This window comes from Elaeis guineensis, chromosome 5 (genome assembly GCF_000442705.2).
Source record: "Elaeis guineensis isolate ETL-2024a chromosome 5, EG11, whole genome shotgun sequence".
In the NCBI taxonomy this organism is placed as follows: Eukaryota; Viridiplantae; Streptophyta; class Magnoliopsida; order Arecales; family Arecaceae; genus Elaeis; species Elaeis guineensis.
The window spans coordinates 9796623-9810853 of NC_025997.2; the positions used below are offsets into that span (position 1 = coordinate 9796623).

General features: G+C 35.9%; 1 protein-coding gene across 4 annotated transcripts; it reads right to left on the bottom strand.

The window, feature by feature from the left end:
* Window positions 1–4222: 4222 nt before the first annotated feature.
* LOC105044849 (ubiquitin-conjugating enzyme E2-17 kDa) lies at window positions 4223–12486 on the bottom strand. 4 transcript variants are annotated; one of them, XM_073257435.1, is made up of 6 exons: window positions 12007–12388; window positions 9748–9823; window positions 8380–8507; window positions 6214–6318; window positions 5802–5859; window positions 4223–4596 (listed from the first exon to the last, which is right to left on the bottom strand). In XM_073257435.1, the coding sequence occupies exons 1-6, from the start codon at window positions 12037–12039 to the stop codon at window positions 4550–4552; spliced, it is 447 nt and encodes a 148-aa protein (XP_073113536.1). In that variant the 5' UTR covers window positions 12040–12388; the 3' UTR covers window positions 4223–4549. The 4 variants fall into 4 exon arrangements, with proteins under 4 accessions (XP_073113536.1, XP_029120350.2, XP_073113535.1 ...); XM_029264517.2 differs by lacking the exons at window positions 5802–5859; window positions 12007–12388 and adding an exon at window positions 12411–12486; XM_073257434.1 differs by lacking the exon at window positions 5802–5859 and having other exon boundaries at window positions 12007–12380.
* Between the last annotated feature and the right edge of the window lie 1745 nt (window positions 12487–14231).

The window sequence follows — 14231 nt, forward strand, 5'->3', positions numbered from 1 at the left end:
AAAAGAAACCAACTCCAACTAGCAGTCATCTCCTCATCCATAATTGCATATGTTAAGGAATAAATCCCATTCTCTACATCAACTCCTGTTACGATTTGCATCTTACCTTTGAACTTCCCATACAAGTACGTGCCATTGATGCTGATCATAGGACGGTAGTGCCTCCAACTCTGGATGGATGGTTGGAAAGCTCAAAAAATATAATTTAAAATTCGCACATCGAAATTCTCAGTTGGAAAGAAATCTCATGAAACAACAGTGCTAGAGTTTGTATTTTGGAATGCAGCCATATAATAGGATAATTTTGCATAAGACGACTCCCATTCTCCATAAATATTAACCAATGCCTTCTGTTTTCCACACCATACTTTTCTGTATGACACTGTATATTAAAATTGCTCATTAACGGTTGCCACAATAGCTTCAACTTTAACACCTGAATCTTTCTCAATCAAATGTCAGACTAGTGTGCCAATCATCCTTCTACTGATATATTTGTGATCTTAACTCAATCCCGTAAATAAATAAGTATGATAACCCTCATATCTTGTGATATGAAAATATCCATGCTTTTTCAAAATTACAGCACGAAACTTTTATTTACATTCTTGTTTAGTATATGATGATGCGCATCGTATGGACCACAACTTTGAATGTGACTGAACTACATTATATGTCTGATACTTCTGAATGTGATAAAGATCAACAGCTCTCTTTAGCTCATCTTTACTCGGAAATATCAGACCTATAGAAAATTCAATCATCGAGGAGTTTCAAAATTGATAGTCAGAGTTCGATCTTCGACCAGCACTAACACCATCATCTTGATCTAATTTTAAGTTACTTAAAAATTATGGGGGTTCATGCAAATGAGGTTCAGATTCTCGTATATTATTATCTTCATGCAAACGAGGTTCAAATTCTCCTATAATATCGGATTGATTATCTTCATCACCATCTTCATCTTCATCATTGTTACTGTCCTTATCAAGCCATTCTTTATTAGCCTTATTCTCATCTGATTCAAAACCTCGATTATCAAAATTTATGCCGGTGCTGACCCAATCATCGTCCCCTTTTTGAGTGTCGTATCCCATATTTATTGCTACTTCCAGCATAGAAGAAGTCACTATAGATGAAATCACCATAGGTGAAGTCACTATAGGACTTTGAATAATTTGACAACTAGGGCCAATAGTATTAAAATGCTGTTCTGCAAATATGGCCTCAACACTAATGGTTCACACCATTGGACTTACGAAAGATAAAGAAGGTCTAGGGGTATTATCCTCTTGGATAAAAAGTCTACTAAAGTATCCAAACCTCGATACCATCATTTGAGTAATATTTTCAGTAGAGGGTACATCTTTCTTTTCAATATATAATTCAATATATCGACATTCTGAAAATTTCAAAGGGAATGTCAGTATTTCTTGGACATCTTCATCATCATCAATTGAAACTAAGATATACTTGCTCTGTATTAACTGTCCCGATAAATTAGGAGATCTCCATCTTAATTTAATTTCATATTTTTCTCTATCTATAGAAATACCACTGTATAGATAGTCTAATAATTCTTGAAATAATAATGATAAAGACAGTCTAACCATTCGGCATGCAGACTAACTGTACTGCATGCTATCTTCATCATTTTTTATTGTACCATCATAATACAATAGTAGAAAACTCGAACATTGATTATTTTCTTAAAAAAATCTGGTAATATTAAAATTAAAATATTTAATATTAATAATTATTTTAATAAAATGGCTTATATAATAAATATATCCTATCATCAATTAATAGATAAAGATAGGTTCTATCACATTCAGAAATTGCATTAATTGTATAGGTAATTATAGTAATCAAACGATATGTAGTAAGATTCGAAAGAAATTTTGACAATATTTTTCTTTAGTTCTCCCTACACGACTGAAGATGTGTGAGGAGAACTAAAGAAAATGCTGTTCAAAATTTCTTTCGAATTCTCTACATATCATTTGATTACTGTAATTACCTATATAATTAGTTATAATTCTCAAACTGTCCAAACTGAACAGTCAATTGACCAATGTACATAATTCTCTCACCCGTACAAACATATATAAATGTACGAATGTCATAAAATATATATGTTAATCAAGAGACGGATCTACGATTTTATGCAATATAATATATTTAAATTTTTTAATCAAATTTTAAAAAAAATTAGTTTTCGATCGATTTTCAATAATATAATAAATAATATTAATATATTAATAGATATATTAAATTAATGAATATATTAGCAAAAAAAATTCAGAAGGAGAGAGAGAAGGAAGAGGAAGGTGGGGTGCGGTGTGGGTGGGGAAGAGGGCGTCGGACGGACAGAAGGAGAGAGAAGAGAGGGCCAGCGGGGGGGGGGTCGCATCGAATGGATGGCTAGCTGGCAGAGGGCCAGCAGGGGGTGCGGGCAGCCACCACGGGGGGGGGGGGGCGAGGAGAGGGGGGATTCGTGTCGGACGGGTGGCCGACCGACAGAGGTCTAGTAGGGGGTGGAGGGGGGCGGGCAGCTACCATTGAGGGGGGTGCCGGCAGAGAGCCAATCGGGGGGGGTGGGGGGCGGGGGGAGTGTGGTAAAAGCTGGCGAGGTGGTAGAAGCCGTCGGGTGGGGGGGAGGAAGGGGGTGTCGAATGGGTGGAGGAAGATACAGCCAGCAGGGGGGAGGGAGGGGACCGCTGGCGGGAGGCGGGGGGGTGTCGGATGGGGGGAGGAGGGGGCAACCGGTAGGGGGTGGGGGGCAGTCGGCGGGGGGCGGGAGGGTGTCGCATGGGGGAGGAGTAGGCAGCCGATGGGGGGAGGGGGGCGCGGGGGTGGCAGCCGGTGGGGGAAGGCGCACTGGGGGGCTGTCAGATGGGGAGAAGAGGGAGAGAGAAAGAAGAGGGGCGGGGGGGAAGAAGAGGCGGTGGCTTACTAGCATGGGGAGGTTGATCGTTGAAAAAAAAGAATCGAGGATCGTCGGAGAAGAAGTGAATAAGGATGAAGCTTGTCGGAGAAGAAGTGAACCAGGATTTATATATATATATTATATATATAAATAAAAAATATTATTTTGAATGGTATTTCTAAAAACACCATTCATTTTTAGAAACACCATTTTTAATATTATTTTTTATTTTTTTTTTGATGGTAGGTTTCCAAGTGGATGCTGAGTGGGATCGAAAAATACTATTTTAAGTGATATTTTTTTTAAAAAAATATTACTTGAAATAGCATTTTACAGATTTTGCATTATTTACATAAATAAGTTGATATCTGTATTAAATAGATAAAAAAAATTTTAAATTATATTAATACTATAAAAAAACTCCTATTTCTCAATTGGAAGTCAGTTTGACTGAGGTGATGCATTCCACGACTTCCTCTTCTTCTTCTTTTTTTTTTTTTTTTTTTTTTTTTTGTGGTCGTACATGAGTTTGGTAGCATGGTGGGTGACTGGATACTATTGAGAGATGGTGATTTCAGGTATACACAAAATGGTGCAGATACATTGTGGAAACCTAATATAACGTCACCATGCGTTCCCCTCACAAAAAGGACCTTAAAAAAAAAAAAAAATCATATCAACTATGAAAACATAGAGTCTAATTCCATCATTTTTTTATAATCGTTCATGGTAACCGAATGCCATGAAAATTGTTGGCGTGGAAAACCCGTCAGCTGTATTACCTATCAAACTTCTCCACCTTTCGCCGCTACGAGGACGTGAGACATCGTTGAGAGAGTGAGAGGGAGGTGCTGCTTAAAACTGAAGCAATCTTCACTCTTGGGCCCAAACGGAGGTGTTGGCAATCATGGTAATTAACGCTTGGGAACCAAGCTTCCAGCTAGTTATAATCAAAAAAGCACATCAATAATCTCCAGCCATCAAATTTCTGACGATCTTCTGCAATCAGTGAAATGTTTCCTTTTCAATGTAAAAGATGAGGAATTCAGTAAAATCATGCAGCAAATTAAATCTAATCAGCTTAAAACTGAAAACCCAGATTGGTTTTGTTAAAAACCAACTTGCTGAGACTAGAGTGTGAAATCACAAAGGATGGTTTAACATGTCGCAGGACATTTGAAACCTATGTGTTACAGTTCTATCACCAAAAATTATACACCAGTATTGTAAGATTATGTCAACGCTACGTATTATCGAACAAACAGTGAAGGGTCAAACCAATTCAACAGTCTGTATGATTGTCCTTTCTTGGATTGTTTATCCATTTAGCTTAATGAGTTCCCAATCCAAAGTACCAAACTTGCACTTATGGTTTATGCTCCACCTCACGGAGCTTGAGAAAGCATCAAAGAAAAGTACACAGCACTGTCTCATGGACAAATGAACTTCAATAGCCTCAGAATAGGGGCCCTTTTTACCACATAATTGTTTTGCATCTAGAAAACAAAGGAACTCCTACAACAATATCAGCAAATTTAAACTCATCCCATAGCATATTTCTGTGTCTCATACTTTGCCCTGTCAGTCTTGTACATTTCAGCAATCTGTGGTACAAGAGGGTCATCTGGATTCGGGTCTGTCCGTAAAGAGCAGATAGAAAGCAAGACCTGTTGCAAAAAAATTAAGGGTTATAAGGCTACCGATTATGGAGTGTTTACTTCCTTTTAGCAAATGCAAATTTAAGTAGCGAAGCCAGTTTATTATCGAAATGCAGAATGACCATAACATTGAACAAATATTTCTCTGATGGGATCTGGTGCTCCATATCAAGGATGATTTAGGTACCAGTCCATTACCAGTTTGGTATAGTATAATTATTAGAGTATAGTGTGCATCCCATATTAAGATAGCTCCTAGCCTCCTTCTCCCCACTTTTCATCATGGTACCATCCGAAACCAGGTGGTATGGGTCACTATGGTACATGCACCCCGATTTTAGGTGGTACGGATGGTTCCACTTGGTTCGGACCAGTACAGACCAGCTCAACTCATATAGCAAACCAAACTGAATCTCGATATGGTACAACACGGTTGGTACAAGTTGGTATCGTGGATATGGTAGACGTTGGCTGGTATGATTGCATCATTATTCAAAATCTAGAGCTTATGAAGCACAAAATTTTTATGTTTGAATGCACTAGTAAAATCATGATATCTTGTGACCTTTTTAGTTTTCTAAAAATTACAAGTTATGATTTTAGAGGTGTTTGCCAATAGAACATAATTCGACAAAATCACTTGAATCATCAAATTAGAAGATTCTACATTGAGTATAATTTCCTAAGTGCATCGTCCCTCAGTCATCTTACAACTTATTTATTTTTAAACTTTTCCTTTCTAGCAGCCTAACACCCATTCTCCTCCAGAAAAATGAACTTCAAAAAATTAAAATTGTAGATTAAGCTATAGAATTAGATCATGATTTTCAAATGTAAAATGCCCAAATTCAGCTTTAGTTGTCTTATCATCACACATGATATCAAATTACAATTATCTTCATAAAAATAGAGTTGGATGACAAACCATTCATTGTACCATTATTATGCAAGTGCTATTAAAAGAAAAAAATAATATATGTGTGTGTGTGTGGTGTCAAATGACACTCAAAATGGTTATTTCTTAATGTCATTAGCCAAAAATCTCACAGCAGGGGTATCCCTGTGAAAACAAAATGATTTGAAGGACAAATATGTGCATGTGTGTGTGTAAGTAACGATATTTTTACTGGTTAAATATGAACCAAGCCATATTTGCAAGGGTATACATGTAAAAGAACCACATATTTTATCTATAGAGGCAATAATATTTTCACCTCTAAATTTTCTGCTGAGGTATCTTGTCCTTTCACATAATCCATTTGCATACCAGAACTGTCATAAAAAAGAAAGATATCTGGATGCAATTACCTCTCCCTCTTAAATCATTTATCAACAAATGATGATAACAAATATATCTTGAAGGAATACTTCCTAGCGTGCATTTTGTTTATTAATTAACATATATGCTTTCAATATCAAACAATAAAATATAAAATATTTGCAATACTTATCTTGAAGAAACACTTCTTACTTTGCTCTCGTTGTTTTAGATATCAGGCAAAAAAAAAAAAAAAATTAGTAGTTAACAAAGAAATGCAAATATATCACAAATTCACAGGATGGGATTAAACTGTCTATGCACATCGGAGCATGGAGTGAATCAACACAAAAATCTGTAAGTTATACCTTGGAGATGGTCAGGGCAGGGCACCACTGCTCTTTAAGGATATCCAGGCAGATGCTCCCATTACTATTGATGTTTGGATGGAAGACTTTTGTCTTAAAAGCAACCTAAAACATGAAAGCATGTCATCAGTCTGCATTAATAACAAATTGATGCTCAAAGTTCAAGGAAAACGGTCAGCATGGTAACTAGTAACATAGTCGTTATGATGATTCATGTCAACAGGATAATCCAAGATGAAATACCCCCAAGTGATCATCATGTATGTACTATGTAATGCTCATGGGAAAAATGGTGACCAAAGGTGAAGAGCTCTCGGAGTATGCCAGCTTGCTTGCTTGATAAGCGCTTGAAAAATGCGCTATAAAGACTGCATGCTTGGTCATCAATACAGTTTGGGACTGAGAACACAAGTTGCATCTGACACTCCTAGTAATAAGCACATACCTTAGAAGGGAAAAGATCTTTCATGAGAAACCACCAACACACTTGAAGGGGTCTTTCTTATGGAATGAAGTAGGCGGTAACGGTAATAAGCGATTGATCATTAGTAAGAGACGAAGACAGGGCCAGATGAGATATTGAAAGGCTTGAATGGATAGGCATGGGACAGACTGATTGCACCTACCAGGCACGAGATGTATTGGCTTAAGAAGCAAGCCAAAGAAAGAAGGGATTCACTTACAGAAATACTTTCCATATTTGAAAAGGGAATATATCCATTTGAAGGAAGGTATTTGTGTATGGAATCGAAGTGATTAGAACAGAACTGAGCTTGCCAGCCAGAAATCCTCGTGCATCCAAGTTGTAGCGAAAAGTTCCACAGCAGAAAAATTTTCAACATCATAAACTGAACGAAACAGATTCCTTCTCTACTTCCTACAATCATCAGATATATTATCGAGTGAAAGTATTGTTCGCTCATATCTATGATTCTCTCAACAAAGATGTGGAAAGATTCACAATTACATAATTATATGATACAGAAGGAACTCATTTCAGTAAGAGATAGATACCAATAAAAAATAAATGGTTTACGCTAAAACAGGCGCAAACAACAATCCATTATATTTGAGACAGACAATTTGCTACCAGATATCCCTCGGTTGTGACCCTCACATATTACTGATTTTATGTCATGGCTGCATGACAGGTGTACCTTGAATTGCACTAATTTTGCATCCCACTCCCATAAAATGTCATAACAACTAAGTGAACTTTGGATTATATTTGGCAGTCCTGTATCAGCTGTGGACCTACCAGTATAGCCAACACTATCATCTTCCTACTCGCGGGAACAATGCATTGAACAGCACAATTTGGTAAAATACAAAAATACTAATCATAAAGTAACATGATGTTATTTGTTTTATGACTAGGAATCATGGTCTCCATCCTAAACAAAATTAAATTCATAAAGTAATGGATGGGTGGGCCAAAACAGTCATCTCACCAACTCAAAAGAGTTTTTGAGCAAAAAAGACAAAGTGGACTGTGATTTAAGATCTATCAAGACATCAACAAAACAATCTTGAAGAGGTGCTTTTGGAGTCCACAAGGGAATAATAAGTAGTACAGAACATAAAAATATAAGTACACAAGGTAAAAAGGAAATGGCTTATCAATATGAGATCTTATCCTGATGTTTCAGGCACATGGAGGGTATTCTAAATACCAGGACAATTTTTTCATCCCACAAGCAAGAGAACTGGTTGGGAGGATTCAATTATTTAAGAAAACACAAAATGTGTAATCTAAAGAACATAATTAACAATGCCACTGACCATCCTGAGACTAGATGAGACCCACTCATCATGCAAAGGGATCTGACAAGGTGAGAACATCTGCTATTTGATTCTATCAGCACAGGGACATGGCAGAATGACTAACACATATTTTTGAAGACATCAACTACCATATTTACAGACACAGCATGTCAATTCATTAAAAAATAACACAACTGTGCACACTTCTCCTATTACAACATTACTATGAATAACTTCTTGCTAATTTAACAATTGAATGCATCAAAATAATTGCATGCCACAATGGAATCTTATAATTAATAAAGAAGAAGAAGCAAAAGCTGATCCTGAAGTAAACAAACAAAAGAAGCAATTAACCACATCCAGAAGTATAAAACTTATGTCTGAAAACAACAGTTACACCTTTGGGGGCTTAGAGGGATAATCTGGAGGAAAATGTATCGAAACTAAAAACACGCCTCCAGCATATGAACTATCAGAGGGTCCCATGATTGTTGCTTGCCAGTGAAACATGTCTTCACCTACAGGACCTGGGGAAAAAAAAAAAGGACAAGTATTCAATCATACAATCACAAAAAGGTTACCCCCATTTCTTTTCAATTATGCTTTAAATACAAAGATTCAAATTCTTAATATAATATTGCAACACAGAGAAATTATGGTTCCAACTCCAAGACCTAAAACAGCAAGGATCTGGTGCCAGTGTTTGACACACATTGAAGTTTGGGAATGTTCTACTTGAAGGTCCTTCACAAATGTTTCCAAACAAATAATGAGTTACATTGACTGTAGCTTGAACAGATATCAAGTCACGGTAGGCCAAATAAGCAAGGGCAAATCCATTGAGCACGGATCGTCTGCTGCACAGTGCATACCATCCATCGCATGATGGACGGCCGCGCACAACGAACGTGCATCCACGTGTGGCCATCCATCGTGCGATGGACGGTGCACAGCACAGAACCCGGGCTCAAATCCATTTCATATCAGAAATGGTACAACCTATGCATACTTCATTTAGTCAAGATATCTAGTATGGTGGAGACCAACCCCTACCCCTCCCACACCCCACCCCTCAAAAAAAAAAAGGTATTCTAGTTTTTTCGGGTACCACTTGATGAAAGGCTGAATAAACGTTCATTTATTTCCGGGACAAAAGTGAGAACCTATGTGATCAATTTACTAACCCTTCTTCAGCATTTATTTCGTCTAATTTGATATGGAAAAACTGTTTCAAACTAGTAAATCAACTTCGACATTTCAAATGGCTGTGCAAATGAGATCTTGCTACGCTAGACAATTATATTTTGTTGTAATAGACCATCATCCCTTGATGGCCATCATCCAACCCTAACATAACCCAAATTACTAGCCCATGTGACAGCAAAACCAAATACAAGGCTTGAGTAAGCAGAATGAACCTTAAAATATAACTAATACAACCTAACAATAGTAGTAATCCAGCACCATCTCAAAACACCTAAGACAAGTATAAATCCAGCAAATATTGCAAATATGTATGTCTAGCTTACATTAGATGATTGTGCCAAGTTTCAAAATCCAATACTAAGAGATACTTTCACAGCTCTATTTGGCATGTTGAGTCTTTTCTCCAGACCCACCTTGTAATATGTTTATGCAAAATCACATCCCAGCAAACAAAAATGGAGAAGAAAGAACTCAGACAAAATAATATGCTAATTAAACAGTCATGAATTCATGATTGATGGAGATTGAGTATGTCAGTTTACCAAGTCAGTTCATCTGTACCTGCACTGCATGAGGTAGGAGGGTCCTTCTGCAAATCCTTGAGTTCCTTCAAGATACGCTTTGATGCCATAAGCAGCTTCCACAAATGAAAATGCCAAATTGCCAATTTAGATTATTAGAAACCAGAAAATATGCAGAGCATGTCACACAAAAATGGCTGGACTAGCGAACAGAGGTATAAAATCTCTGCTAGCTGGTTGAAGTCCATTTTTCCAACTAAAAACAAGATAAAAAAAAACAAACACAGAAAACTGGAAGGCAAGCAAAACAGTAATGCTGAGAGGGGGGGGGGGGGGGGGGGGGGATGAACTTTTTGCGTCTACAAAACCATTTATGTCATGGATGCCTTTGGTTGTCAGGATAAAGGAAAAAAAAAAACTCCTATAATCATTTGTTTGGTATCACTAACTTTTTGAGACTGGTGATCAAATCAAATATACTTTTGAAGTTACATGCAATGCAAAGTTCAATTAATTAATAGATCCATGTGAAATGGGATCCAAGTAAACCAGTATGATCCTAGCAAAAGCTTAACTAATTTGAATAGGATTAACTCAAATTGGTTTGAAATGTCTTGTCTAGCTCATAAAATGTTGATACTAACATAAACCAATCTAAAAGCATAAAGTAAACAGATTATATCTCTTCTAAAATCCTAGATCCAAAACTTAGTAAAATCATATCATTCTACTTTCTAGGATGTACCAAATACACAATCTATCAAACTAATAATGCCAATTTTTCATGACCCGAAGGTCATGTGACATGAATGAGAATGGACAATTGCTCTCTTCATTTGCCAAGCAAGAAAAGGAAAAGAGTTTAGGGTTAAATTCCCTGTTTTGGTAATTTTCAAGAGAAAGGTCTACCAGACCAAGATAGTTTAAAGTCTGCATTGCATATAAAATCTAAAACTCTAGTCCATTCTACACATGAAACATGCATAGCTGACACGATACATACACATAATAAAATATATTACATTATTCAGAAAGAAATTGACATTGTCACGAGCAACAATCTACTTAGATAGCACAAAAGAAGTGGATATTTTTTTTCAAAGGGACGAACCACTGAACCAAGTTACTTCCTTAATATGTTATATGTTAGAAATCACAATACTATGGATCACAGTAGATAGGACAATATATTTCCCCCTCTCCAACTGACAATCCAAATCCATCTGCATTACTTCATGAACAAAACAAAGCTGCTAGCTAGAATAACAGTGAACTCCATGGCACTGCCACTCAGCTGTGGCTGCCAAAGGACTGAATTAGTAAAAGGATTTTGAAGACTGATATTTAGTTTGTGAAATATAGCGATCATATAAATATTTGCTCAGGGAAACAAAAGAATACAAACTCTTATCTCCAGTTATCAATAAAAATTTGTAGAATATTACGATTTTAAATATCTAAAAAGATAAATATCTATCTCCCAGCTATATGTACAATTTATCAGTCCAACACCACAAGGTTGGCATGCAGGAGCATCAGTGTTGCCACGCCGGTGCTTGCCTTTACTTTTAAAGTTTCAGGTTAAGTTCATGATTGGGTTTCCTTACAACATAAAATGCAAAACTTTTAATCACGTTTCTACGCATAAGACCTGAACAAAATATGTTAAAAGAAAGGCAGCACAATTCTGCTTCCTTCTTAGCATTGCCATTCTTTCCACAATAGTACAAGATTGTATCATAAGGACATTACTGCAGATGAACACCCTGATTACATTATAAATTCATATGTAATGATCAGAAAACAAACTGTTATTGGAGCATTTTCCAACAAACATTGCTTGATCTTTTCACAGTCCGCATAACTAAAACATAAAATTACATTATTTGAGCAGCGATTTGGCAAATATCGCCATTATTTTCTTTTAATATTCTTATTTTCATTATATTTCTAGAAAAAAAAAATCCTTATGTCCATTCAAACAGCTTAAAAAAGGCATTATAACCGATTACTTTATTTTCCAGGAATATATTAATAAGGGATGGACGCATACCTGGTTTGATAAACTACTGGAGAAATATATTTAGTTTAATAACAATTAGAATGATATAAAACTGTAGAGTGAAGAAGATCTCGACTTCTAGAAAAAAAATATCCATGAAATTTATAAATCAAAACCAAATTAAGCATTAGCCTGATAACTGAATCAAGAACAAAACCACCAAAATATTCAGCATCAATAGAATTCTTTACCGGATACAAAGTTCAGGAGTCAAAGAACCAATTCAAATCATCCCACCTCACAAATAAATATGTCTTTCGACATCAACATCCCAATAATCCTCAGAATCTATAAATCACCTCTGATTGAATATGAAATTATAGATTCTGGATCGGAATAGAAAATCTAGATTGAGAAGTGGGGATCATTATCGCTCGGATTTAGAGTTTAAAGAATAAAACGATGGTCAAATTGAGGCTCCGATCGAATTCGTGACGCTGATCGAGATCGAAGACGGCGATCGGATCAGATTGATTAGTGTCTGATTGCAGATTCTTGGAAGAAAATAAAAATGGCTTTCGACGATACTTCTCGAAGCAACAGAGGAGGCCTGATGCTCTAAAAACGATGGAATTGTTGTATGTATGCCGCCGAATGCTAAGAAATCAGAGGGGAAAAACTAGGCGGCCCAAATTACTTACCAAACTCTTCTAAACCTAAGTGGCTTTGATCGGACGTCACCGGTGCGAAGATTTGCAAAAATTGACCCGATCCTCGAAACCTGACCTGAAACTATTTGGGACAGGTTTAGATGAAGAGTCATTAGTTAGGATTGAGCAAGATTTTATGAACCAAACTCTAAATGAGTCAAGTATGGGTCAAAACTTCGACCAGCTCAAATAATGAGTATAAAGTTTTATTTACATCGAAATAATTTAGATTAAATTTTTTACCAAAAAAATTAGATTGCTTTTAGTAACAATGTTGAATAAATAACTTTTTGAGTGATTGACCTTTTTCTTTATATTAAATATTTAAGTCATTTTAAAAAATAGCTAGTAAAATTTATAAATATTTAATCTGATGTTTAGCATGGATTTTATAGAAATTAAGTCTAGGATCAAATAGATAACCCAAAATGGTGGGTGGGAGGGTATGGATCGAGAGATCTTGACTCATTATCAGGTTGAGTTGCATTAAAAATCAAGATTTTATTTGTTATTTTCTTTACTTGACCTAATCCAAACCTGGTATAATTTAATCTATTACCATCTCTAAGCATAGTTATCGATCTTATTACTTTGTTGAATAGTTTGCGCCATGACAAGAAAGAAAGAAATAGTTTAAAGCTAGTGGTAAGGAAAAAATGTCTGACCTTATGTAGGTTGTCTAGCCACTTAAGCTGGTGCATGGTAAGCACACCATGATACTTATGATGCTGAATTCTCTCTAATTTGAGGTTAAATTTCAAGTTAACAATCATAGCCATCTATATGTTAAAGAATTTTACTATGATACTTCTTTATAATATTTTATTATGAAGAATATTTAAAATATTATATGTTATCATTTTTTATATATTTATTATTTTAAAAAATATATTTTATTACTATTATTTTTTTTTTTTCTTTTTCTTCTCGTGACTTCTCTGTGCCCACCACCTCCCCCTTAGCGCCACTCATTGGCGCCCGTGGCTCAAGAAAAAATATAATTTAATTATGACATGAAATAATCTTAATTTTTAAAATATTTATTGCACCAACCATATACATTGAACTTCAACTAGTTGAAATCTGAGTGATCCATTTTTAATCCAATGGTTGAAATAAATCAACAATAAAAAGACTAAAATATCTTTTGGAGTACCACAACAAAATCCATATATTATATGATAGCATCCTTTAAAATCTAAGTAGGATTTGAACAGATTTTCAAGGTAATTTAGAGAATCGAAATCAATCTTATATTGTAGAAGCTCTAAATTCGTTGGTATCAAGCTTATAGGTGGGTCCCTTGAGACCAAGCCTAGCATGATTTTAGTATAGAGGCTCAAGAGCAGTTCTTCGTCGAGCCTGCCTACCTTCAATACAAAATTGATTATGTCGTCATCTAGCTATAAAAAAATTGTATTCCATATCTATCATTATTGGTTTGTTGCATTTCCTCTGCATTTTGGGATGATGATGGACAACATGTACTGTTAAGAAATGATTTGATTTTGGATACCAACTATGAGAAAAATTCAACACTTGCCTTCCATGGAAAATGAAAGACATTGGTGAAAGGGATACTTCACAAATACTTTTGGTTCCTTGACAATGAGATCCCATGCCAAGTTCAGCATGACAGATCCATGCACCAAGATTTTGGGGAGCACAGAATATAGCGATTATTATCATGACTATCTGGACTGATTGGACATGCTAAACTATGCAGGAGCCAACGGGTTCATGGGCAAAAACCTCCACAAGCAAATGTTTGATTTATTTCCATCTTATGAGGGAGCATACAAGTAAGTAGGA

Bases quoted from the DNA above. Each gene is read 5' to 3' on its own strand.
- LOC105044849 (XM_073257434.1), bottom strand. From the start codon at position 12,039: ATGTTGATGTCGAAAGACATATTTATTTGTGAG. The intron at 9,824-12,006 runs GTGGGATGATTT...CATTTGTGGAAG, and splicing joins AAGACATATTTATTTGTGAG to CTGCTTATGGCATCAAAGCG. The intron at 4,597-6,213 runs GTATAACTTACA...TTTTTGCAACAG, and splicing joins CTGCCCTGACCATCTCCAAG to GTCTTGCTTTCTATCTGCTC.